Genomic DNA, 27,423 nt, shown 5'->3' on the forward strand with positions numbered 1-27,423 from the left:
CTTAAAGATTACTTTAAAAATTAAAAAAATAAGTTTAAGGTAGAATACATAGTATAAGTTATGGGCAGAGTTTGGTACTTATGAAACTCATGAGAACAGACTAGAGGCAAATGTAAAGGCTTTTCCCTGACTTATGCAACTTGCCTTTGGACTTTAGTGCTCATTGGGAAACACAATATTTAGTGCTCATTGGGAAATACAGTATGACCCAGACATTAGAGAGCCACAGTTCACAGCCTGTGGTGGCATTGACAATGCTGAGTCTGAGAAAGGATACTAGGACTATAGGAAAGAAGTAAATGGCTGTACTCAATGATTGGCAAGGGTTTCTTCGTTTTTTTTTTTTCTTTTTCTTTTTTTTCTTTTCTAAATTCTTTGTTTACATTCCAAAACACTTTCCCCTTTCCCAGTTCCCCCCTCCCCGTATGTCCCATAAGCCTTCTCTACACCCATACTCCAATCACCTCCCTCCTTTTTCTCTGTCCTGGTACTCCCCTATAATGCTGGATCAGGCCTTTCCAGGATCAGGGCCCTCTCCTTACTTCTTCATGGGAGTCATTTGATATGCTACTTGTGTCTTGGGTATTCAGAGCTTCTGGGCTAGTTAATATCCACTTATCAGTGATTGCATTCTATGTATATTCTTTTTTGTAACTGGGTTACCTCACTTAGGATGATATTTTCCAGTTCCAACCATTTGCCTACAAATTTTATGAATTCATTGTTTTTAATTGCTGAGTAGTATTCCATTGTGTAAATATACCACATTTTCTATATCCATTCCTACATTGAGGGACATCTGGGTTCTTTCCAGCTTCTGGCTATTATAAATAAGGCTGCTATGAACATAGTGGAGCATGTGTCCTTATTGCATGCTGGGGAATCCTCTGGGTATATGCCCAGGAGTGGTATAGCAGGGTCCTCCGGTAGTGTCACGTTCAGTTTTCTGAGGAACCTCCAGACTGATTTCCAGAGTGGTTGTACCTTCTTGCAATCCCACCAGCAGTGGAAGAGTGTTCCTTTTTCTCCACATCCTCGCCAACACCTGCTGTCTCCTGAGTTTTTAACCTTAGCCATTCTGACTGGTGTGAGGTGAAATCTTAGGGTTGTTTTGATTTGCATTTCCCTAATGACTAATGATGATGAGCATTTCTTAAGGTGCTTCTCAGCCATCCGAATTTCTTCAGGTGAAAATTATTTGTTTAGATCTTCACCCCATTTTTAATAGGGTTATTTGGTTCTCTGGAGTCTAACTTCTTGAGTTCCTTGTATATATTGGATATTAGCCCTCTGAAGACTAAAACAAAGAAATAATTTTACTCTAGTGTTGTTCCACGGTGTCATGATTTCTTTGTGTGAATTTTGAGTGTGCCTTTAGATAAAATACCTTCCATTCTGGAGTCTGCATTTCTAGTGCAGTTCTTCTCTTTGGTAAGAACAAGAAGTTGGGTTAGGTCAGCTTGGAGTTCCTTTATCTCTGTTTTTGCATCTAGACACTTTCTCCTGTTCACCAATCCAGACTTAGATCATTGTGTAATTCTCCATATCTTCCACAAAAGGCTGAAGGGATAGCTGAATAGGTAAGAATGTTTGCTGTGCAAGTATAAGAACCTGTGTGGGCATCCCAGCATGTGCATTAAAGGCCAGATGTAGCCATGTACACCCCAGAAACTCTGAGAGCCAGACACAAGACGATGACCAGAGCTTACAGGCCACTAGTCTAGCTCTAGGTCAACGAAGACCCTGTTTTAAGGATGACAATGATTTAGCAGATCATTTCATGTTCTTCCTTCTCCTCTACAAGCATACATTGGCACAGGCACCCTTCTGACACATCTACATATAACACACAGATACACACACAGATATATGTACACATGCATCCATGTGCACACATTCAGACACACACATTCATGCACGCACACACACACACACACACACACACACACGTTTCATTAAACCAATGCTATTCATGCATGACAGAAGAAACTGCAAAACAGTCTCCAGTGTCTCTGTTGTCTGCCCCCCCCCTCCACCACAAGGTGAACTACTGTATATCCACACTCTTTTCTTCTTATCCTCTCTGGCAGTTCAGTAAGCTCCCCAGTCATTGGAGATCTCATGGCTTTTAAAGAGCCATTTTGCAACTCCCTCAACTGCCTCAAGGAGAGAAGGGTGTTAGTATTCAGTTTTCTTCCTGTGTAGAGTCAAGGAGGTCTTGAGATTTGCATGGAGCATGATTTCACAAAGGAAATTGATTCCGCTTCATATTATGCTTATGTAAGCCATCTTGCAAAACCTTGGAATTACATATGATTTGCATAGTCCTATCATAGATCTTCTATTATTCATCCCAAAATCAAAGCTTAACAGTATAGCCAAAGACAAAGGACATCAATTTAAGATAAATTGCAGGTGGATATATTTAGGATCACATTTTATATCTTTACAAATACCAAGGAAATTTTGATATTTGTGATAAGAAAGGCACAGTATTAAGGATTTGCCATTCATTGTATTTGGCTAAAAGCCATGCATATGAATCTACACTAGAATTTTGTATTAAACATCTATTCAAAAATAAGCCTTGTTTGGATTTGTTCCCTTGGACTTGATGTATGGTAATGCTTTTGAGAAATTTAGAGTTAAAAGCAATAAAGGATATTCTTGCTTATAATAATTGTCCATGATAAGTCATTATTGCTCTTATAAATACACTAAAGCACACACTCAAGGAGACATCTGCAATAATTATTTGAAATTATATTGTAAGAATAATGGCATTCCCAGAACAGAAAGAGCTTTTTATATGCTCTTATTACTGCTCCATGGGAACACCTAATAATGGCGTATGGATGATTGGGATAAGCCAAAGGCATAACTCAGTTTTTAAGTAAAAAATGTTGGAACCTCTGGAAACACAGCCAGTATCACTAGGACTGAGACAATGTCACTTTTCAACTATCTGAACAATAATAATTTTAAATACAGATTAGGATTGAAGAGACATGAGAGAGAGGTGGTTGAAGAAAAGAGTGTGGCATGCAATGAATCAGCCTGTTTAAACTGTTCTTGAGGCGAGAATACATGAATAGCATTTAATGATGTATGTATGTGTGCATGCCTATGTGTATACACACATGTGTATGTATATGTGTTATATGTACATGTGACAGGAGGGTACATGTGTCTACATGCCTATGAATAGAGGCTAGGAAGATGTATGCACTGGTGGGAACCCACATACATGCCAGTTCTAATTTGTGCCTTTTCACATCTTTCCATGAGTCCTCACGCTCACCAGCAAACTTCACCAGTGCTCATCCTTTGCCTCTTGCTTCAGGCTAGCCTTAGCCATTGGGAAATAAGAATACAATGCTATTAATCCGGGGTTGGCAGGAGCTGGCTTTCACTACTAAAGACTATGTGTGGGAGTAACCACCTTTATCTATAGCCATGATGCTTGATGTTTTCAGTTCCTGCTCCTGCCCATGCCCTTTCAGGTCAAAGGATAGCACAGCATCTCGTGTCTATTCTCAAGAGCTTCTTTATGTGTTTCCAGCATCTTAGCTACAATGGATCAACTACCTCTGCTTTAAATCTCTTTAGTCGTTAATTTGATCTCCTACTTCTCTCTGCTAGGACACTGAAAATTTGTTCCATTTCCTCTCTTAGGACCACTCATGTTAACTCAGGGCCTTAGCCAAATGAGGATCCATTCCATCCTGACAGGTCCCTATTCTTGTCCTTCTATAAAGAGTGTCTGCTGCTCGTGCCTCTCCTGTATATACACTTTATTATTCTAATTTTTCTATTACAAAGAAAAAAAGCCCCTTTGGGGTTTGAAGTTTAGTTGGTAGAGTGCTTACCATAGACAGAACCATGTATTTGATACCCAGCATCGCATAAGCGAGGCATGGTGATATATGCCTGCAATCCCAGAAGATTGGAGATCCTTAGCTACAAGATCCTGATGTTGAATGAGTTCAACATCAGATTGGGCTACATGGCCTCAAAAATCAGAACAATCATGATGATACTCTCCCCAAAGAAAAATCTGTACCTTTCTGGTGGTACACACATGTCATATCAGCTGAAGACATCATAGAAGGCTGAGATATTGTATACTTTCTTGGACTATATAGGAAGGCTCTCATATAGACCTCCCTGAATGCTGCCCAAAATAAAAATATTCTTCTTTACTTTTCAATTGGCATGACTTTGTTCATCCTGATCTCAGCACATCTGGAACTCTAAATATGACCCAAGACAATCAATCCAATTAGATTTAATATTAGGGCCTTTATTGGAAGGGGTAGAGCATAGAGGATTTAACTTAGAGATAACCAAGAGTGAGAAAATGAACATGAAATGTTCAGGTCAAGCAGAGTTGAGTTCTTTGAGAATAAATCATCAAAGGAGACAGAAACACAAAGAAGTGGGAAGGTGTGACTAATATCATTAAGTACATCCTGGGCACACTAGAAGCTTATCCTGGAACACAGCCTGCACAAACCTCCTGAGATCAAGCAGAGTTGACCTTCTGCCATTTCAAACTGAAGGGTTGCTCAATAATAGTTCTCCCCCAAAAGAAACACACCAGAGAAAGTAAATGGTGGCCAGTGTTAGCAACTGTGACTTTGCAAATGCCAACTGCACACGTTTCCTGTACTATTTTCATTAAGAACACCAGATCAAAACATGTCCATTTATATCAAGACCACAGAAATCTCTATGCAGAAATAGTCCATCACCACAGATTTCCTTGTGACTACTCTGTCAAAGTCACACAGCTGCCCCCACTTCTAGTCACCTTCTGAGCCAACAAATCATGACAAACTTCCCAAGGTTCCAAGGTCTTACGGTATTGAAACTCCTAACATCTCCTCTGCCTTTTAGTTCTCTGACATCTGAGAGATGGGACAACCCCAAACTAAACAACCCACTGTGCACTGAATGTTGTGGCACAGACCCATGTGTGAACAGGTTTTCACAAAGAACCATGGAGGGAAATAGCTGAATGCTCTTTTCAGGTGTTATGTCCACGTGCCATTTGACTGGGTATTCTCAGATGACAGGATTCATTGGCAGGAAAAATGTAATTGCAACATCTCTATTATCATCTATTAGGTGGGAAGGTCAAATTGTCTCAAAGCTCAGTGTTCAGAAGCACTAGAAGTACTGCAGGTTTAAGGGACAGTAATCAGATGTAAGAACAATGACCAAGGCTCAATCCTTTAAGCCCGACATAGCACATGCTTTGGGAAAGGAAATCTGAGTAACAGTCTCAATGTTATATACAAAAATTTTCCATGGCAGCTGTCCTCCATGAGACACAGTTGTCTTTATCATCAACATTATCACCCCCCTCACACACCATTATAATCATCATGTAAAAGAGCTATTTTTTTAATCCGTCATTTATGTAAATGCCAAATAGCGATACATTCCACATTAGCCCATCTTTGCCTCAGAGAGCCTTATTTAACTGCCTGATTTGTTAAAATATCTAAGTTATGACTTTATGAATTATATTTACAGCATAAATCTAAGCTTCTGCACTTGCAACTCTTTGATTGATTTTCATCTTGTCCTTTTGTTAAACACACATATGACTTCTTACATTCACATGTAAAAGTAGAAATTGGGATAATCTAGGAAAAGGAAGAAGACTGCCCCAAGGGAGAAGAAACAAGGAGTATATATATATATATATATATATATATATATATATATATATATATATATATATATATGCCTTTATGAAACCCATGATTTTGTACAAAAATATACTCTAATAACTATTTTTTATGCCACTTAATGTTCCAATGCTGCCATGAGTTCATTTTAAATACGAATCTTGCCACCCACTCTTGCCTAAACCTGCATCCCATACAAAATTGATGCTCAATAATAAATCTACTTGCTTAACAGTACAAGTAAAAGATAAGGTAGCAATGTATCAGCACAAAGTTGTTGCTCAGTAAATCTTCATTATTAATATAATTGTTGTCATTTGTAAACATATGATTCCTAAAGGCTTTAGTTAATGGGTAGGTTCATTAAAATCAACATAAAAGCATTCTGACAACCATTTCAACTCCCTACCTCCTAGATGCTGTACTAGAGCACACAACAGAAATCAAAGTATTCATTAGTCCCCTCAGTTGTCCATTGAACAGTTAGGGACCACGTGTAATTTGCCACATATTTGAAATTATGCTAGGAAATGAATGTTGATTAACACAAATTCCCCACGTATTGCAATGCTATGAGATCTTCTTTGATGGACAAGAAATCTAATTACCCATAGGAAGAGAAGCAGCATATAAAATGAGTGAATTTCAGTGGAGGAACCGATGAGCAATTGAGAAAGAGACTTCCTCTTACCTTTTCTGCAAGCCAGCCAAGATGCCTGATCTCACGACTGCCGGCAATGCCTGTCTTCCCCAGCTGCTCCCTGATGTCAGCAACCACACGGGTCAGCAAGTCACCAACGTTGGAATGAATGGCACTGAACCAGGCTTGGGCAGTGGCAGAATCCTTACTCCTCAGGATCACTGTGTGCTTAGCATCTGGTGAGTGAATTTCTAGCTGCCTAAGGAAGCAAACAGAAGAGTTTCAGGATAACATGGTAGTTCTTGCTTCTTAACAGCTCACCTTTCTAAGGTGAAAACAATGTTTATTCTGGACATTTACCTTTATGGTTCCACCATTCCATCATTCATGGATTCATTTATTCAATTATCAGTTGCCCAGGCTCTGGTCTGTGCTTTTACAACACCCTTACAAGCACTAAGTCACCCAGATTAAGGATATCTCATTTTACTGTGATGCAACTTATTCTGAGATCATATGAATTCAATTGAACAGAGGATTTCAGTATTGCCTCCACACCATTCCTGCTGTGGTAGGAAGCAGATCACAGTAACTAGCCATGTTCTTAACCCTGTTTCCCACTGTTAGTCAATTAAGATATTTTAAAATAAAAAATTGATCAGATTTCATATTCTTTGATTTTCTTTCTTTTTCGAGACAGGGTTTCATGTAGCTCATACTGACCTTCAAAATTCCATGTAACTCTGGGAATATATTGAGCTGTTAATTCTACCTCCTGCTCTTGCCTTTTCAAGTTCTATGATTGTACATGTGTATCGCTACTCTACAGTTGTCAAGCCTTTACTCTTTACAAACCTTTATTAACCTCGCAATTAATGCTGAACACCAAAGCTTATGCCAGAGTTGAAGTTGGTCCACTAGAGGTGTAGTGGAAGTGATCTGTTTAGAGTATCTTAGCAGTGGAATGTTTTAGACAGGGTCTGGTTTGATTATGAATTACCACCATAGGCTCTTATATTTAAATGCATAGTCAGCAGGGACAAGAGTTCTTTGGTAGGATTAGAAGGATGAGAAAGTAATGTGTTAGTGGGTGGCAGAAGTAGCTGTAAAACTTTGATATTTCAAAAGCCATAGAGTAGGTGAGGTACTGCTGCCAGGCACAACCATGCTGCTCCTGGGCACAATGTGGACTTAGGGACTTTGGATTATGGAAGCAGCTGAACACTTTAAGCAAAGTTTAACAGGCCATACTAGTAGGAATGTGGAAAACAGGGGTTCTGAGAATTACGATGGCTCTGATAAGAGGCTTCAGAGGGAAAGAATATTAGTAAGTATCCTAGAGACCATTCTCATGATATTTCTGGCAAAGAATGTGGATACTTTCTACCATTGTCCAAAAATCTGCCTGAGGCTAAAAAGAAGAGTTTTGACTTAATGACATTGGCAGAGGAGATTTCAAGACAGTCTAGTATTAACTGTGTTGCTTGATTATGAGTGGTCAGACTTTTGCAGATCTATAATGAAAAGGAGCAAGCTGGACAAAAAGAAATACAAAATGTACAGTTGGAAGTGCAAAGAAGCACCAGGAAGTGTAATGGAGCTAAGTTCAATGCTCAAAAAGATAAAACTTTAAAGTATAGCCTGATACTAAATGGAATAAAAGGAGCTATGATCTCAGGGCAAGACTGCACCCAGATAAGATTCAACTTGTAAAAAAGGAATTAAGGAAAATCTTAAGTAGTGAAGGGAACTATTGAAAACAGAGAGTTGATGCAAATATAATTGAAAGAGTGGGGCAAATCAAAACAGTTGATATAAGGCCGCCAAAACATTTATAGCAGAAGACTTCCCAGACTGGGTTCAGTCAGAGAAGATGCATCTAACTCTCAAGAGACTGGAGGCCCCAGGGAATTTAGAGGTCTGTTTGGGTGGGTAGGTGGTTGGGTGGGTGTTGGGTGGTGGAGGCATCCTGTGGAGACAGGGTGTTGGGAGGAGGTTTATTATGTGGAATAGTTGGAGGGTGGATGGGGGGAATAAAATCTGGAGTATTAAACTGGAGTATTATCCAGTTCCATAAAGCAACATCATTGGCAACAGGGTTCTGGCTTTAGAGTGAAGGATACAAGGAAAGGGTTGTGGACGCTCTCTTCACAGCTAACAAAATGTTGCCAAGACCAGGCATTTGTCAGTGGTGTCACTGCATGGAGGCCAAGAGAGGCCATTGTGGGATGCTGTGAAGGGGAAGCCCAGATTGCGTTGGAGACCCTAAGATGTTAGAGATGCCAGGGTTGTGGGATATCTGCCAAGGAAAGCTGCAGACCGGGATGGAACTGTCCCAACATCAAGAAGTCTGTTGCAGTCAATGAAGCTGAAAGGAACTGGAGATCTGAAGAACCTGTCGACAGTAAAGAGGGAAATAAAGAATTTGGAGTTTTGTCAGCTAGTTTTTAGTCTTTCTTTGGCCCAGAATTTCCTCACGATGTTCCCTTTCTTTTCTCTTGGATTGGAAATATATATTCTGTGCCCTAGGGTGCTGGAAGTGATGTTCTGTTTTTGGTTTTGATTTTATAGGGGGTTATAATGAAGAGAACCCGTGAGTCCCACAAGGGACTTCGAGCTTTGGCTGTTTAAACAGTATTGACACTGTGACAGACTCTGGGGGCTTTTGAAGTTGGACTGAATGTACTTTTGAATTATGATCCGGCTACAAGACTATAGGGGTCATATGGTGGCATATGGTGGTTGGACTAAGAATGGCTCCTACAGGCTCATGTATTTGAATGCTTACTCACCAGAGGCTGGAACTCTGATAGAATCAGAAACATTAGGAAATGTGGTCTTGGTGAGGAAGGGTGTCACTGGAGTTGGGGGGTGAAGCTTTGAGGTTTCAAGGGATTATGCCAGGTTCTCTCTGTCACTTTTGAGGCCTGCAGATCAGGATATAGCTGTCCGCCACTGTTCCAGCCCTATGCTTCTTGCTATGATGATAATGGACTAAGACTCTGACACTGTAAGCAAGCCCCTAATTACATACTTTTTTAATATAAGAGTTGCCTTGATCATAGTGTCTCTTCACAGCAACAGAACAGTGACTGAGATCAGTAACGTTTCCTTTTAATTGGTTATTGTGAGGAAATCACAGGCTAATGCGGATGTGTACAAACAGTACACAATGGTTTGTCCTGCTCCACTCAGCTTCCCTGATGATATTTTATATACTGCTCTTTAATAACCAAACAAGGACACTGGCATTGGTATAGTTTATGTGCCTATGCAGTTTTATCCCCTGTAGGTTTGTGTAAAGGTCACTGTAAACCTTTGTAAACCACTATCCAATCACCACAATGATTTCCCAGCAACCTTCTTACTACCAAGCCAGATTGCCTTGAGTTCTCCAGCTCCATACTTTTCAGTATAGTTATTTTCTATTGCAGGGAAAATATTTATTTTTATTCACCAATGTTGGTATTGGGAACCTCAAACAGAATTAATATATTCATGCATTAATTTCCACTCACTGCTAAATAACCACACTACAGTCCACTGAAAATTTACTACATTCCAAGCAAAGTTTATAATCCTTTAACATAATAATAGTAGGATGTCCTCAATAATTGTATGTCTTCCATTGTTAACTAATTTAAAATTATTTAAAATTTAAGTTTGGATGGGCAGGGAAATAATTTACCCAAGGCTACACAAATAGTAATTCTGGGATTCAAACACATGTGAACCTATGAATTAAAAAACAGATTACAACACCTCTGTTTTAGATTAGGTAGCATCTAAGAGGGAGACAACTGTTGTCTTCTGTAGCAGTCTGAAGACTGGAATTCATCATCTGGGATGCATCCAATAATGCCATATTTAGCTCCTGCCTTGGAAGATAACTATTTTTCAGATCACATGAACGTTAGACATCTCAAGGCAACCTGGCCCCATTAACATTTGAAACTGACCTTTGAAGAAAATCATTTAACTCAGAAAACTGAACTGCAGAAAAAAAAATGATTTGGAAAGTGGGATGTCTCTAAGGAGTTTGAGCAACAATTAGCATTCTTTGTAAGAAATTTGAAAACAAGCCATAACTGCCTGAGGTTTTATGGGAAGAGTCAGGGGACTCTACCATTGACATCTGTCCCAACCCAGGAGAAAAACAATGTGATACCTCTTAGGGACTTTCCAAGGAAGATACAGGACATCAATGGTAGTCTTGGGATTCTACAAACACATTAAAGAATACTCTTGACCTGTCTCTTAACTTCTATCACTAGTTATTGTTTTAGAAAGTTAAAACATGGAATACTTCATCAACAGTGTTTTCTTTTGAATATATGGATGCTTTTTTTTTTAAAAAAAAAATGACAGTTTGGGGTGCCATCACTCTCCAGCTTGTGCTCTCTCTCTCTCTGTCACACACACACACACACACACACACACACACACACGCACACACACAGAGTTTTGCCTAGTAAGTTGCCAGAATGTCTCAAGGAGAAGACAGACTTGCCCTCTGGAGACAAAGCTCTTTCCTTCGGATTTTGACAGCCTTTATCAATATTAGTAAATTTAAATAAAGTTTAAGGACCATAAAACTCAGAAAAGTACACTGATTATCTCTATATAAACTGATTTTTCTTTCCTCTCCTCTCCTCTCCTCTCCTCTCCTCTCCTCTCTTCCTCTCCCTCTCCTTCTCCCCCTCTCTGTCTATCCGTCTTTGGACACAGAGTCTTGCTATGTTAACTTTTGAACTTGCAATCTTTCTTCTCAGCATTCTGAACTCTGGAGTTACAGATGTGGACCATATGTCCACCCTTTGCATACGTTCTGGGAAGTGGATATATGCATGCAGTGTCAAACTGGATCAAGCAATAGGGAACTGGAGGCGTCTGAGAAGTCCTTGCTGTCCTCTGTCTCCTGTGACCATCCACCAAAATATCTACTCTTAGATTTTCTGTAATCACCATTAGAGTAGGATAATTGTGAAGCTACTTATTTTTATTTCCTTCCTAATGCTGGGGATTAAACATAGGCTTAGGCTTGCTAAGTACATACTCTCCAATTAAGCATGGTCCTCAGCCCTTAAAAAATTATTTTTTGAGGCAAAATCTCGTTAAGTTGTCTAGGCTGGCTTAGAATCTGCTGTATACAATATTTATGTCTTAAACTCATTCAGGCCTTAAACTCATCCTGTAGATCAGGCAAGCCTTGAATGTGTGATCTTGTCTTTGCCTTCCACATACCTGAGTTGACTGGCCTGTGCCACCACCTGCCTCTGACAGTCTTTCCTGACCTAAAATTATGGGGTTATCTGAACAGTGTGTGTATGGGTGGAGAGGGTAGAGATGAGAGAGGAGAAAGACAGAGGGAGACAGAGACAGAGATACAGAGAGACGGACAGAGGAAGGAAAGGAGGTAATAAGAGGGGAAGAAAGGGAAGGAAGGAGAAGGGGAGAGAAGGGTGGGAGGCAGGGAGAGAGAGACAGAGGGAGAAGGAGAGGAAGACAGAGAGGAGAGGAAAAGGAGGGAGGGAGGGGAGAGAGGGGAGAGAGAAAGAGAGAGAGTGAGGGAGGGAGAGAGAGAGTGAGGGAGAGGGGGAGAGAGAGAGAGAGAAAGAGAGAGAGGGGGAGAGGGAGAAGGAGAGGGAGAGAGAGAGAGAGAGAGAAAGAGAGAGAGGGGGGGAGAGGGAGAGGGAGAGGGAGAGGGAGAGGGAGAGGGAGAGGGAGAGAGAGAGAGAGAGAGAGAGAGAGAGAGAGAGAGAGAGAGAGAGAGAGAGAGAGAGAGAGAGCTTAAGAGTGTTTCTGAGTCAAAGTTTAAATATTGTGTTTCTCAATGTTTCTCAAAATGTGGCCAAGCCCAGCAGCAGCACCACCTTACTCAGAACTTAATAGAAACAAATGCTATTTGGTTCCCTTCTCAGCACTATTTAGGAATCCTGGGGGCAGGTGTCAGCAACTTGGCAGGCAAACTAGATTTGTGATTCTGGTTGTAGGAAAGCCACTGTGTAGCCTCATAAGAGTCTCAGGATAGCTGCTGCCAGACTTTCCCAGTGGCTGAGGGGAATAACTTACTGAATGGTGAGTTGAAATATTCAGTTACTCCTCAAAGAAGGGGAGCAGATGACCCAGAGCAGAAGAGGGACCTGGATCTTTCATAATCAAAGGCAATAGAGCAGGTTCTTAATGAAAGGATCCCTCAGAAACCTGGAGTATATTTCTTTTACATCATTTAGTTAAATACAGATGCTTGGAGCTTATCCTAGACTTATCAAGTAAAACTATCAAGTAGTCAAAGTCTGGGAATAGGCTTTAAAATGTTCACGAATTGTATAGATTGAATAGAGTATCCCCACTAAGCCCAGCCTTTCAAGTACCTACAGGCAAGATTAGGTGTGTTCAGGGTGGTATGATGAGAGTTAAAATGAAGAGCCATTTGAAGGATAGCATGAAAATAATACAGTAGAAGCTTCCTAAAATATATCCATATATGAAGGCAATACAAACAAAATTGCCAAATAATGGGGACATGCAGTTCCAACTTAACATCTCTTGTCACCAAAAGAAGCTTCTAGTATTGGGATTGGGTTACATCTAATTGAGTTATTTGCCAAGGGTATCCCATGGGAATACTCACATAACCCAGGCTGCTGCCAAGACTATAGGTTGGTCTCAACAAACTAACAGCAAGTTCCCATTGCTGAAGACAACACAAAACTCACTGGATGTGGAGAAGTCAAGAACTGGTGTCTACATGCTGCCCTCATGCCTATGTTCTTATCTTCAGTAGAGGAAGGTACAAGAAAGTACCCTGCAGGCTCTCAAAAGAGAAACATAAGCATCAAACCAAACACAAAACCCTTATCTATAATGCTGTCCTGCTTGCAAGACACTCTAGAGCAATGTTGGCATGAAAGTTATGGTAGTAACCAAGTGTCTTAGTCAGGGTTTCTATCCTTGCACAAACATCATGACCAAGACACAAGTTGGGGAGGAGAGGATTTATTCAGCTTACATTTCCATGTTGCTGTTTAAGGAAGGAAGTCAGGACTGGAACTCAAGCAGGTCAAGAAACAGGGGGGATGTTCCTTACTGGTTTGCTTCCATTGGCTTGCTCAGATTGTTTTCTTTTTTTTTTTTTTATTCGATATATTTTTTATTTACATTTCAAATGATTTCCCCTTTTCTGGCTCCCCACCGAAAGTCCCATAAGCCCTCTTCCCTCTCCCTGTTCCCCTATCCATCCCTTACCACTTCCCTGTTCTGGTTTTCCCCTATACTGCTGCACTGAGCCTTTCCAGAACCAGGGGCCACTACTCCGTTCTTCTTGGACATCATTTTATACGTGGATTATGTCTTGGGTATTCCAAGTTTCTAGGCTAATATCCACTTATCAGTGAGTGCATACCATGATTGATCTTTTGAGACCTGGTTACCTCACTTAGTATGATGTTCTCCAGCTCCATCCATTTGTCTAAGAATTTCATGAATTCATTGTTTCTAATGGCTGAATAGTATTCCATTGTGTATATACACCACATTTTTTTGTATCCATTCCTCCGTTGAGGGACACCTGGGTTCTTTCCAGCTTCTGGCTATTATAAATAGGGCTGCTCCCTATTTATAATTGCCAGGTGTTGGAAAGAACCCAGGTATCCCTCAACAGAAGAGTGGATGCAAAAAATGTGGTATATCTACACAATGGAGTACTATTCAGCCATTACAAACAACGAATTCATGAAATTCTTAGGTAAATGGATGGAGCTAGAGAACATCATACTGAGTGAGGTAACCCAGACTCAAAAGGTGAATCATGGTATGCACTCACTAATAAGTGGATATTAACCTAGAAACCTAGATTACCCAAAACATAATCCACACATCAAATGAGGTACAAGAAGAAAGGAAGAGTGGCCCCTTGTTCTGGAAAGACTCAATGAAGCAGCATTCAGCAAAACCAGAACGGGGAAGTGGGAAGGGGTGGGTGGGAGGACAGGGGGAGAGAAGGGGGCTTACGGGACTCTTTGGGAGTGGGGAAATCATTTGAAATGGAAATAAAAAATATATCGAATAAAAAAAGATTCAAAAAAAATAAATAGGGCTGCTATGAACATAGTGGATCAGGTATCCTTATTACACGCTGGGGAATCCTCTGGGTATATGCCCAGGAGTGGTATAGCAGGGTCCTCGGGAAGTGATGTGCCCAGGTTTCTGAGGAGCCACCAGACTGATTTCCAGAGTGGTTGTACCAATTTGCATTCCCATCAGCAGTGGAAGAGTGTTCCTCTTTCTTCACATCCTCGCCAACACCTCCAGTCTCCTGAGTTTTTAATCTTAGCCATTCTGACTGGTGTAAGGTGAAATCTCAGAGTTGTTTTGATTTGCATTTCCCTAATGACTAATGTTGAGCATTTTTTAAGATGCTTCTCAGCCATTAGAAGTTCTTCAGGTGAAAATACTTTGTTTAGCTCTGTACCCCATTTTTTAATAGGGCTATTTGGCTCTCTGAAGTTAGACCCCAGAAAACCAAATAACCCTATTAAAAATGGGGTACAGATTGTTTTCTTATAGAACTCAAGACTGGTAGCCCAGAGATGGTACCACCCACAAGGGGCCCTCCATCCTTGATCACTAATTGAAAAAAGGCCCCACAGCTGGATCTCATGGAGGCATTTCCCCAACTGAAGCTCCTTTCTCTGTGATACCAAGCAATATCTGATTTGACTTATAGCCCATTCCCAACACTGCTTGGGTGACTAAGAACCAGAGACTATCGTTATGTTATATTATTATATCTTATCATTTTTAATCTTTTAGAAGCCTGTTTTTTTATTTTCTATATTCTTTGTTTACATTCCAATGGTTTCCCCTTTCCCAGTTCCCTCCTCCCCATAAGTCCTATAAGCCCTCTTCCCTCCACCCATTCCCCAATCAACCCCTCCCACTTCTCTGTCCTGGTATTCCCCTGCATTGCTGCATCAAGCCTTTCCAGGACCAGGGCCCTCTCCTTCCTTCTTGGGAATCATTTGATAGGTGAATTGTGTTTTGGGTATTCAGAGCTTCTGGGCTAATATCCACTTATCAGTGACTGTATTCCATGTGTATTCTTTTGTGATTGGGTTACCTCACTTAGAATGATATTTTCCAGTTCCAAACATTTGCCTAAGAATTTCATGAATTCATTGTTTTTAATTGCTGAGCAGTATTCCATTGTGTAAATAGACCACATTTTCTGTATCCATCCCTCAATTGAGGGACATCTGGGTCCTTTCCAGCTTCTGGCTAATATAAATAAGGCTGCTATGAACATAGTATAGCATGTGTCCTTATTACATGCTGGGGAGTGGTATAACAGGGTCTTCCGGAAGTGTCATGCCCAGTTTTCTGAGGAACTGCCAGACTGATTTCCAGAGTGGTTGTACCAGCAGTGGAGGAGTGTTCCTCTTTCTCCACATCCTCACCAACACCTGCTGTCTCCTGAGTTTTTAATCTTAGCCATTCTGACTATGTGAGGTCAAATCTCAGGGTTGTTTTGATTTGCATTCCCCTAATGACTAATGATGTTGAATATTTCTTAAGGTGCTTCTCAGCCATCCGGAAGTTCTTCAGATGAAAATTATTTGTTTAGCTCTGTACCTCATTTTTTAATAGGGTTATTTGGCTCTCTGGAGTCTAACTTCTTGAGTTCGTTGTATATATTGGATATTAGCCCTCTGTTGGATGTAGGGTTGGTGAAGATCTTTTCCCAATTTGTTGGTTGCTGTTTTGTCCTTTTGACAGTATTCTTTGCCTTACAGAAACTTTGTAATTTTATGAGGTCCCACTTGTCAATTCTTGATCTTAGAGCATAAGATATTAGTGTTCTGTTCAGGAACTTTTCCCCTGTGCCCATGTCTTCAAAGTTCTTCCCCAGTTTCTTTTCTATTAGTTTCAGTGTGTCTGGTTTTATGTGGAGGTTCTTGATCCACTTGGAGTTGAGCTTAGTACAAGGAGATAAGAATGGATCGATTTGCATTCTTCTGCATGCTGACCTCCAGTTGAACCAGCACCATTTGTTGAAAAGGCTATCTTTTTTTTCTACTGGATGGTTTTAGCTCCTTTGTTGAAGATCAAGTGACCATAAACATGTGGGTTCATTTCTGGGACTTCAATTCTATTCCATTGATCTACCTGCCTGTCATTGTACCAATACCATGCAGTTTTTAACACTATTGCTCTGTAGTACTGCTTGAGGTCCAGGATACTGATTCCCCCAGAATAGTAATAGCTGATAAACAAAGTGGCTGGTTATAAAATCAACTCAAGCAAATCAGTAGCCTTCCTATACTCAAAGGATAAGCTGAGAAAGTAATTAGGGAAATGACACCCTTCATAATGGCCACAAACAATATAAAGTGTCTTGGTGTGACTCTAACCAAACAAGTGAAAGATCTATATGACAAGAACTTCAGGTCTCTGAAGAAGGAAATCGAAGAAGACCTCAGAAAATGGAAAAATCTTCCATGCTCGTGGATTGGCAGGATTAATATAACAAAAAATGAGTGGTTATGTTGCCAAAAGCAATCTACAGATTCAGTGCAATCCCCATCAAAATCTCAACTCAGTTCTTCATAGAATTAGAAAGAGCAATTCTCAAATTCATCTGGAATAACAAAAAACCCAGGATAGCTAAAACTATTCTCAACAGCCTGTTTCTTTTCTAATGGTAGGCAGAAAGACTGGATCCAGATGGGAGGAGAGATGGGGAGGAACTGGAGTAGAAGAAAACTGTAATCAGGATAAATTATATGAGAAGAACATCTCCTTTCAATGAGAGAGAGCGGGAGAGGGAGAGAGGGAGAGAGAGAGAGAGAGAGAGAGAGAGAGAGAGAGAGAGAGAGAGAGAGAGAGAGAGGGAGGGAGGGAGAGAGTGGGGGAGAGAGAGAGCACATCTATAGGTGGCTTTCAAGACAAGTCAATAGAAGACAGGTGAGCATGATGGTTATCTACTGCTAAGAAACAATATCCTTCAAAACCATGTGGCTTAAACTCCAAACACTTATTATCCAACAGTTTATCTGGGTCAGAAATTGGGAGGCAGAGTGTAGCTGAGCTGAGTCAGCTGTAACCACAGATCTGATGATGGTTAGCTTGCCATTCAGAGGGGAGCAGTCTTGGGCAGAACAAGGCAGGGCTGAGACCAGGTCCACACAGAGCTGGTATGTCAGTGTCTCTTCTGCTGTGCCCACTTTCTTTCCTTTAGCCAGTTCAAGCTAGGTTACTGTGGAATACAATGGGAAGTCCTACTTGTACTGTGATGACAAATGAGAGATTTAATTTCTATAAGCCTTAAATGTCTTCATCTCCTATACAAGAGCACTGGGAACAATTATGATGAAAGTGGTGATTCTGATGATAATGAATATAAATACTCTTCACAAGGAGATTTGGGTAACACTTTTTGACTGATAAATCCTGAAATTAACCACTGTAGATATTTGAGATTGCTAACTTAGTAAGTGGGAAAAGAAGCTTTGTTAGTAAATATAAGACACTTATAGTTTCTTCATATTGTGACATTTGTGTTAGCTTTCTCTTCCTGACTATTTACAAATTTAAAATTACCTTTATTGTGTGTGTGTGTGTGTGTGTGTGTGTGTGTGTGTGTGTGTATTTGGACAAATGCAAAAGAAAATGTACTTTAATTCCAACACAATTACAGTGTATCTAGCATGTGCTGGGTGCTATAGAAACAAGTGAGCTACTTGGTCAGTGTCTCCAAAGAACTTATCACCTGCAGTGCATTGATCAGTGTGTTCCCAAAATTCAAGTCCAAATAGAGCCTTAGACTTATCTTATTTTGGAAATGGAATCCTTGTAGATATAGTTCAAGCATGGTAAGAGAGATTCTTTTATCCTACTAACCTACCCACTGGACTGAGAGGTTGCATGGGTCTCATTGGAAGACACAGAAGAGGAGCAGTGAGTCAACATGAATGGTTCAGTGGGAAAATGTATTTGCCTCCAAGCCTGGCAAACTGAGTTCCATCCCTGAATCTGTGGTTGAATGAGAGCATGAACTTCTGAATGTTGTTCTATAACCTCTACATAATGATATATGTATTTACTTGCCCCCCCCCACTACATAAAATAAAAAGGGGGCAGAAAAGGGGCAGAGATGAATGGCTAAGAAGATGATGGAGAGATGCAGCAATGGGGCAAGCTTTTCAGGTTTCACAAGAAGCTAAGAGTTAAGTCTGCTATGGCTTCTCCATCCTGTCCTCCAGAAGGAACCCATCCTGTCTACACAATGATGTCAGGTCTCCAGAGTCTGAAACTTGAGGTGGATCAATTTCTATCATTTCCAGCTACCAAGTGATACTTGATTATATTGCACAACTAGCTTCCTTCCCTTCATGGGATCAGGAATATTCTAAAGTTTGAAATCCATGGCAGCTCAAAGAGAGGCCCAAGATAGGTGAGTTAGAGCTGTTTCCACCCTGTATCCATTACAGCATCACTTGTACTAAAAACCTTTATAACAAAAATGTCCATTCCCACTAACATCCTATCCTCTCATATAGAAGGAAACAACCACAAACACAGTCTTGGGAAAATGTTGGCTCCTGGTAGGGTTCCATTCTGCCAGTAAACACACCCTCTACTCTCTTCTCTGGATACAAAAAATTGAGAGAACTCCCTTGCTAACTGTGAGTCCTACATTTCTGGAACTGGGGGGTGAGGAAGGAGGAGGGAGTTGAGGAGCAATAAAGCCAGGAGGGCTGATGGGAGCTATTTTGAGCAGGCCGGTCTTTTATAACTCCTATTTCGTTCCCCAGTTGAAGTGACCACTGCTTGATGAATTGTGTTTATCTGTAGTTCAGCGATAAAGTTCTCTTTTAATTCCCCATTGAATAGAAATATTTAGGGCAATGCCACAGCTGTGTTTATTCACACAGTCCGACACAGTTATGTAAATACTGCCTATGGAACTATTTCTGATAAAGGACCCATACCAACCCCGAGGAATTAGATGCTCACTCTAGATGTCTGCCAAGATGAGCAGTTTCAACTCAGCTTGGCAGAGCTGTGAATGGTATCACAGCTTCTCAGAGATCATTTGGCAAACTTCACGGTGAAAGAAAGAGGCTCTTTCTTCTCTTGCTCTTGCAAAGCTTCCACTGAGCCAAATACTTTTTAGTATTCTCTACTTCTCTAGCTTAGAAATATGAAGCTGATATAAAACTTGAGGCCCTCAACATAAAATTAATAAGTAAAACAGAAGTTGAAATGTGGAAGCTGTCCTCTGAGGTGAAGCTGGAGAAAACAAAGTTGAAGTTATTGGCTTTCCACAACCAGGAATCACTGGGATGACCATGTGACCAATATGGCCACACCCAGGTCTCACATTCATAATTCTTGTGGCACCTTAAGAATCCCTTTCTAAGAGGAACACTCCTCCACTGCTGGTGGGGTTGCAAGTTGGTACAACCACTCTGGAAATCAGTCTGGCGGTTCCTCCGAAAACTGGGCACCTCACTTCCAGAAGATCCTGCTATACCACTCCTGGGCATATACCCAGAAGACTCCCCACCATGTAATAAGGATACATGCTCTACTATGTTCATAGCAGCCCTATTTATAATTGCCAGATGCTGGAAAGAACCCAGGTATCCCTCAACAGAAGAGTGGATGCAAAAAATGTGGTATATCTACACAATGGAGTACTATTCAGCCATTAGAAACAATGAATTCATGAAATTCTTAGGCAAATGGATGGAGCTAGAGAACATCATACTAAGTGAGGTAACCCAGACTCAAAAGACGAATCATGGTATGCACTAACTAATAAGTGGTTATTAACCTAGAAAACTGGAATACCCAAAACATAATCCACACATCAAATGAGGTACAAGAAGAACGGAGGAGTGGCCCCTTGTTCTGGAAAGACTCAGTGAAGCAGTATTGGACAAAATCAGAACAGAGAAGTGGGAGGGGTTGGGTGGGAAAACAGGGGGAGGGAAGGGGACTGATGGGACTTTCGGGGAGTTGGGGTCCAGAAAAGGGGAAATCATTTGAAATGTAAATAAATATATCAATAAATTAAAAAAAAAAGAATCCCTTTCTAAAAGACAAAGGTAGAAGTCTGGATGCCAGAGTTTTGTTATATTTTTATTTCTACCTTTATGTTTTTCTCCATTTCTCAAAAATGTCTTGCAATATAACCAGAAAAAAGAAAGTTACTTATTTTTTATTTGTTAAAGAAAAACATGTTCCTGTTTAGCAAACTTTAACAAAGCCAACAGTGAAATATATGCTAAGTAAAATAACAACAACAACAACAAAAAACCAATGTTATGATAAGAAAAAAATGTATCTCATCTTAGCTAATATTAGAGAAAATACATTTAGTAATAAATATGTATTATACCTAAAAGACTTGAGAAATAGTTTTTAAATTTATTTTTATTTTATATGCATTGGTGTTTTGCCTTCATATATGTCTGTGTGAAGCTGTCATGTCCTCTAGAAGTGAAGTTACAAACATTTGTGAGCTACCATGTGAGTGCTGAGGATTGAGCTCTAGACCTCTGAAAAAGCAGCAAGTGTTCCTTATTTCTGGGCCACCCATTTTTAAAAAGGTAATAACAACATTTAAAATGAGGGCTAGCATTTGTTCTATTGGGATGCAACCCCCCCCCCCCACACACACACACATACAAATGGTTTTTCTTTTTTCTTCACCTAGGCAGCCTAGGAGCTGAATCATTGGCACCCATTCCATTGTGTAAATGTTCCATTGGAGGGATCAACTCATCTAGGCTTATCCAGACAGCAATAAAGCACATCGTGACTGGTCAAGTCATCCAACTTGAAAACCTGTACCTTATTTATTTACACAGCTCTGGATTAAGTATGGCAGTACCACAAAGGCTCATGGGTATGCTAGGTAATTTCTTATTGCTGTAAATACACACATGGCAAGAGCAGCTTAAAGGAAGAAGGGGTTTATTTTACAGTTTGAGGGTACTGTCCTTCAGGACAAGTTTAGGCATGGCTATAGCACCATGAGACATCTGGTCCCATTGTATTTGAACTCCGGAAGCAGAGGACGCTTGGACTCAGGAAGCTTTCTCTTTTTAATTTAGACCTTGGTCCTTGACCAGGGAATGGTATCATATACATATGAGACAGATCTTCCCACTCCATTAACCTTGTCTAGCAACCCCTTCACAGACATGTCAGAGGCTTGTCTCCTTGGTGATTCTTGACCTTGTCAAATTGACAGTCATCATTAACTATTAAATGGGTGGAAGGTTTAGTCTCTCTACCTTTGTGAAATGCTGTGGACCTTAACAAGAAGAAACTTTATTAGAATGTTTTTAAGTTCCAGGAGTCTCCCTTTGAAGGGCTTTATGGGAGCTGGATTTCTCAGTCTCTTTCCGTTTCATGGCTCGTGTCTGTAGATGCTTCATTACCTTCACCTACCAAGAGGGGCCATCCTTGCCAGAGGCCCAAGAAAACTGAACTGTTTGATCATGGATTTGAACCTCCAATTTGTGAGCTGAATAACTCTCTTTCTCTTAATAAGTTAATTGCCTCAGGCATTCTCTTGTGAAGCTGACTGGTCCATGTCACACTCGTTGCAGGTTTATAAAACATGCCTCCCTTAAGAATGGGGACCATTTTGCATCCTGTTTTCTGCTCAGTAGCTTTGGGACACCATTCCAGTAAATGTGGAAAGTTTTTAAAAATTGTAGGTAGAACTTCTCCATGGCATCAAGCAGAATTCAATTTCTCTTTCACTGTCACCTGGGAACTAGGCCATTCATACAAACTAACCATGCCAACAGAGACAATGCATGAGGGAGTACACAGACTCCATCTCTGAGAAGATATGATGTGGAGGCAGCCAGCTCTCAGGGACAGGGTTTGGCTAGTGTCACATGGCTGTGGTGCAAGCAGAGATAGTTGTGTAAACTGTAAAATTATTGCTAAGTGGTGTGGCAACAGTACCATTTCCCCAGCTCAGCTGTAGTCATGGGATTGACTGTTGAGTCTCTAATCTAGTTTGTGGAAATCTTCAGGAGATACAGAAGAACTCCAACTTCCTAGCCAGACTTTATACTGCTGCCACCATCTACAATCCCCAGCTAAAAATGTAGATTTAGGAAGCAGGATGCTATGATGAAAGCTAATGAGATCATTTAAAGACTGTGTCAAGTGTGAGCAGTTAATAGGAAAAGGAAAGCCAGAGTTTGTGCTGCTTTGCACAAAATCCTATTTGGAAAACAGGTCATGCATGCTAATAGCTTTCTGAGCTCCGAGGGCACCTGACAGTATCTCTCATGCTGGCAGGATGCCAGTTTTACAATGACATATACATTTATGAAATATGAGAAGAATTTCAGCATGCTGACCTCTCCTGGGGAAATTGTGTCCTTATCGAAGTTTGAAGAGAAAAGTCAGCTAAAGTCACAAGTTGAGAAAACTTCCCATGTTCCCACCCCAACTTCATCAGTCCTTTGCAAACTATTTTGCTGTTTGTTCTTGTTCAACTGGTGAGAAAAATCTTATACAGGTGTTATGTCAGGGAAATACTGTACTTTTGCCTCTAGAATCTGGTAACTTACACTGATATGTGATTTGTCCCACAGTCCAATGCAGAGTATAAATATCTGGCTTCCAAGAGTTTGTTTTTCTGTCCTTTGAATTAGATCTCTATTGGGCTAGGATGGCTGAATTCAGCAAATAATATAAGATTCCTAGTTAAATGTGAGCTTCAGAGAAGGAATAATTTCTTAATGTATGTCCTAAGACATTTCAAATGAGAGAGATAGATAAAGTACACAGATGAAAACATGAATACCATGAATAGAGAAGAAAGCTGGGTCCTAGGATAAATATACCATAGAGGTATAGGAGAGTTTAATGCCAAGATACTGCCAGGAAACTGGGTTAGGTAATAAATGGGGGGCAATGAGATTAGTGATGGAAAACTGAAAATGACCTAGATTTTGAGAGAAACTTTGTGTCTGGAATGTGATCATCCTAGTGTGATTTAAGTATGATGATTAACATACCATCATAGTCCCGGCTAGGTGATCCTATCTTTCACGACAATTTCTGCACACTTATCTGCACCTGATCTCTAGAGTTTAACAGAATCAATTAGGTGCTATTACCCACTGAGAGCTGACCAGAATGTAAGTTTCAAAACTTATCGCATTTTCTCAGTGGTGCTGAGGGAGTTACCTCCCTTGATGGCGTGACAGTTTTACTGCACAGGAAAAACTTGATTAACTGGTACTGGATGCTAGACACAATGTGAAAAGTGGTGAAGTCCCAGTTTACATAGGATTTTGGCCTAAAGGTCAGCAAATGATGGATGAAATTTCATTTGAAACTTGACTTGGAAAGTGTTCTAACCATTGATTGATGGTTGCTATGGATACGGAAGTGCCTCTTGACTAGTTCGAGAGGTATTTGGGCTTAGAGCTCTCCAGAAATAAGAGGATTCTGCTTTTCCTGGTTACTCTACCATCAAAGAGACTCATGGCTTTTCATATTATCATGTCTTTTTAAAGCTCATCCTTTTATATGGTTTATTTTCCCCATTAGATGGTAAATTCCAGAGGGCAGCAGACATATCAGAATTTTCTTATGTACCTCTGTTGGCTTACAGAAGAAGTCAGGATTGTAGAAGTGCTAGTCCAATGGAATAGATGACTGTGCTGACTTCTGTACATGTATTTCATATGGCTGCTGGTCTCCATGCTCCTCAAGTTCTACAACTACTTCTCCTTACACTGTTATTTTTCCTTTGCTGACATCTAACCCTTCTATTATTAAATAGTAGTTAACTCTACAGTACACAGTCCTTCAGTTCTAAAGTAAGTCGCTCAGTGTAAGATGAAAATGGCCAATGAGTAAACTAATTCCCACAGATAGCATGCAGCAGTTCTCAACACCAAAATGATTACCCAACATTATGACATGGACATGATTTTCTTGGGCTAACATGATATAGGATCTTGTGGACTTTTCTCAGATTAGATAGAGAAACAAAGAGCCTAGCAAGTGTGGGAGGCAGGACAAACAGGCCATAGAAAGATATAGGAACTAGGACAACTACTCCCAAATGCAGATAATGAAGAGACATCAGTGAATACCATCTAGCTCATTTATGGAGGACTGCCTTTTTGTAAATTAATGAGATTTGTCTGTATGGTTCAATTATCAAGTTGAAACAAAAAATGTTCTTTCATTATACACTTACCAATTATTTTTCAAGGATCCAGGACCTTCCAGACCTGGCATTAGGCACACAGAGAAAGAAATCAACACAGGTATCATTTCTAAAACCACTGGCATTCTTACCATGTGGCATAAGAAAACACTTTTCTTCTGTTTCTAAAGAATGTAGGGATCGTTTCTATCTGTGGTAAGAACACAGAATCTTTTGGTTCATAACACAACACTACTGTTTAATTAATAATCCCATGAAGTTGGTAGATACTACATGTGTTAAGAATAAGAAAATATTTTCCATTTTAAAGAGTAATCCCTCCTCATGTCTTTTGTCACAGTATCTGAAAGCTAGCTAACACATTGTGGAAGGTACTATTTTAAGCCATCAATATTCATCAATCCTTAAGCAGGGATTTCTAGTAGCTCCTACACCCAAAGAAAAGATGGTTCCAAGAGGACATCAAGGAGAAGAAGACTAAAAGAGAAGAAAGTGAAGAAGGTATGACCCATGGATGGATACAGGCAAGCTGGAGTGGGGAAATGGAAAACACCACAGGCAAGCTTGTGTTAGCAGGAGGGAGATAAATACAGAGAAGAATGCCGAAGCCAAAGCAACCCCAATTTCTTGCATGAACAAATAAATGGAAGAACAAAAGTCAGAAGGAACCTTCAGAAGGAATATGTCTTAGATATGAAGCCTAAATTCTGGAGGAAAGAAGTGAATTGTATGCTACACATGTAGGTAGTAGTATTATAGAGCCTAGAGTCCAGGTTTCTTAACAACCAAGTTGTTCTAAATTTGGGGAATAAAGGAGGAGTGGAAATCCAAAATGTGCTGAACATAAATTTAAGCTCATGCTTTTCCAGAAGTGAAGTTGTTAGCTTTGGGCCAGTGATTCTTTCTGTGTTTGAAACTTTCACTGAAGTATGCTGAAGATATTTCACTGTCAACATCTTTGTGACAATGACAGCTTTGTAATTATTTCCTCTCTGGGTGCCTGTGCTCAAAGACACTTTGACCTCTCTTGTAGATAGCAGTAATCATTTTCATTACCTGGCAGATTTAAACAAGTGCAAACAAATAAATCAGCTACCCACACAAATTGCTGTTTTTCAAATCTGTATCTGAACTATCTAGACAAGTTTTAAATTGTTATGCGATTCTGTGCTGGTTGCAAGGAAAGGCGAAAATCAGAATCATGCAAATGTTCATCTCACACTTTTAAAAGGTCACATGACACAAAATTCAATCTTCTTTATTCTCCTAGTAAATGCCAAGGTGTCAGACAAGTTGTGAAGAGAGGTAGTACTTGTGGCATAGTGGTGGGGTTAGATTTGTTTGCTTTAACTATATCAGTTTTTTTTTTTTAATGCACAAAAGTTGTAAGAAAAATTGTCACAGATAAAGAAAATAAACTCAAAGCTTTCTAATTCCTGATGTGAGGACCATGCACAGAATGGATTAAGGATATGGCTTCTATAGTGTTCTGATGCTATCCGCTGGCTTGTAGCACTCCAAAGTGGGTGTTCACTCCATATTAGTCTCAGGCAATTGTTCTTCATACCCAACATCATGGCTCAGATAATCCACAAAGGGAGTGCTCACCAGTTAGCATGAACTGCTTTCGATGACTACTTAAATACACCTTTTCCCAAGAAACAAGCTGAAGAAAGCCATCCTTGAGAGTAAGGCAAATAAACAGCCTTCATCACAAATGAATCACTCACTAAAACATAATTACTGAGTGCTTGCCCTCTGCTCAGTATCATCTAGGTGCAAAGGGTACAGAGACAAACAACAGAGTTTGCCTTCAAGGTGCTTACTGTCCAAAGGGCCTGGAGAGGGTTGAGCAGAGGGCAGATAAGGAACATGAGTGGCCATATGTGACACACTGGGTAATGTCTTTCATGGAGACACTGACTCGGTCCCTGTGCTGTCTATGTGCTAAGGAGTTCAACTTTTCTGCATCTCAGTTTTGCATCTATAGACAGGAAGGAACTGTACCCTAACAGGGACAATGACTACAAGTGGTGACCTCATAGCTCACTCTAAATGAAAGAGCAAACATTAGTTAATCCTAAATAAGAACTAGAGGTGGAGGAGAAGCATCTCAAAGAATGTGGTGTTCTGGGGGACAGGCATACATGTGTGAAACTAAATTGGTTAGGGTAGAATCACTGGGAAGTTCTTAGAAGTAAAAGGAAGAGATAACAAAGAAATTGAGGAAAAGCAAGGGAGTCTGAAGGTACCTATGGGCAGAATTATATCAGCAGAGTGCCACAACTGAGCTTGGACAACATGGCATCATGCCCAGGAAGATCCATTGTCAGAGAGAGAACAGAGGTGTAGAGATAATATGTAACATCTACATGGCTACAGTGGGAACAGCAACAGAAAGATTCACATTCCCTGGGAAAAGAGAGAACATCCTGTGATGGCCATTTGATTCCTGAATAAATGCTTGATAAATGCTTGTGATTGCCAAATACCAAGTCCACAGAAAATTCACCTTTGGACGCAAAGTTTAACTAGTGGGTATGGGGAGGCTGGGAATATAGAGTGAGGACTTGGTGTAGCCCAGGTTATGTCTGGAAGGCTGAAGCTGGTGGCACCAGGGTGCTTCGAGTACACAGCAGAACGTGACACTGAAAGTGTGGGGACCGAAGGAAGAAAAGGCATGCTGAGCTTCAGGACCAGAAAGTCCTTCAGGAAGATGGTGGCGCCCGAGATGGGCCCGACACAAAGACACCCAGAGGATGGAAAGAGGGCTGGATGATGGGGACAATGTGGCCAGGGACACAGAGTATGTTCAGAAAGAGAAGAATCATTCCATTCAGCCATAAAATTATTTCCAT

At 40.4% G+C, this 27,423-nt stretch overlaps 1 protein-coding gene across 1 annotated transcript in view; it reads right to left on the minus strand.

Moving 5' to 3' along the window:
• Window positions 1-27,423, minus strand: part of Sntb1 (syntrophin beta 1) — a 260,581-nt gene that overhangs the window by 88,918 nt on the left and 144,240 nt on the right. Inside the window, exon 3 of the mRNA XM_052160798.1 lies at window positions 6,391-6,598. Within this exon, the coding sequence (XP_052016758.1) occupies window positions 6,391-6,598 (208 nt within the window). The remainder of the gene's footprint in view (window positions 1-6,390; window positions 6,599-27,423) is intronic.

The sequence above is a fragment of the Apodemus sylvaticus genome, chromosome 17, assembly GCF_947179515.1.
Source record: "Apodemus sylvaticus chromosome 17, mApoSyl1.1, whole genome shotgun sequence".
NCBI classification, from domain to species: Eukaryota; Metazoa; Chordata; class Mammalia; order Rodentia; family Muridae; genus Apodemus; species Apodemus sylvaticus.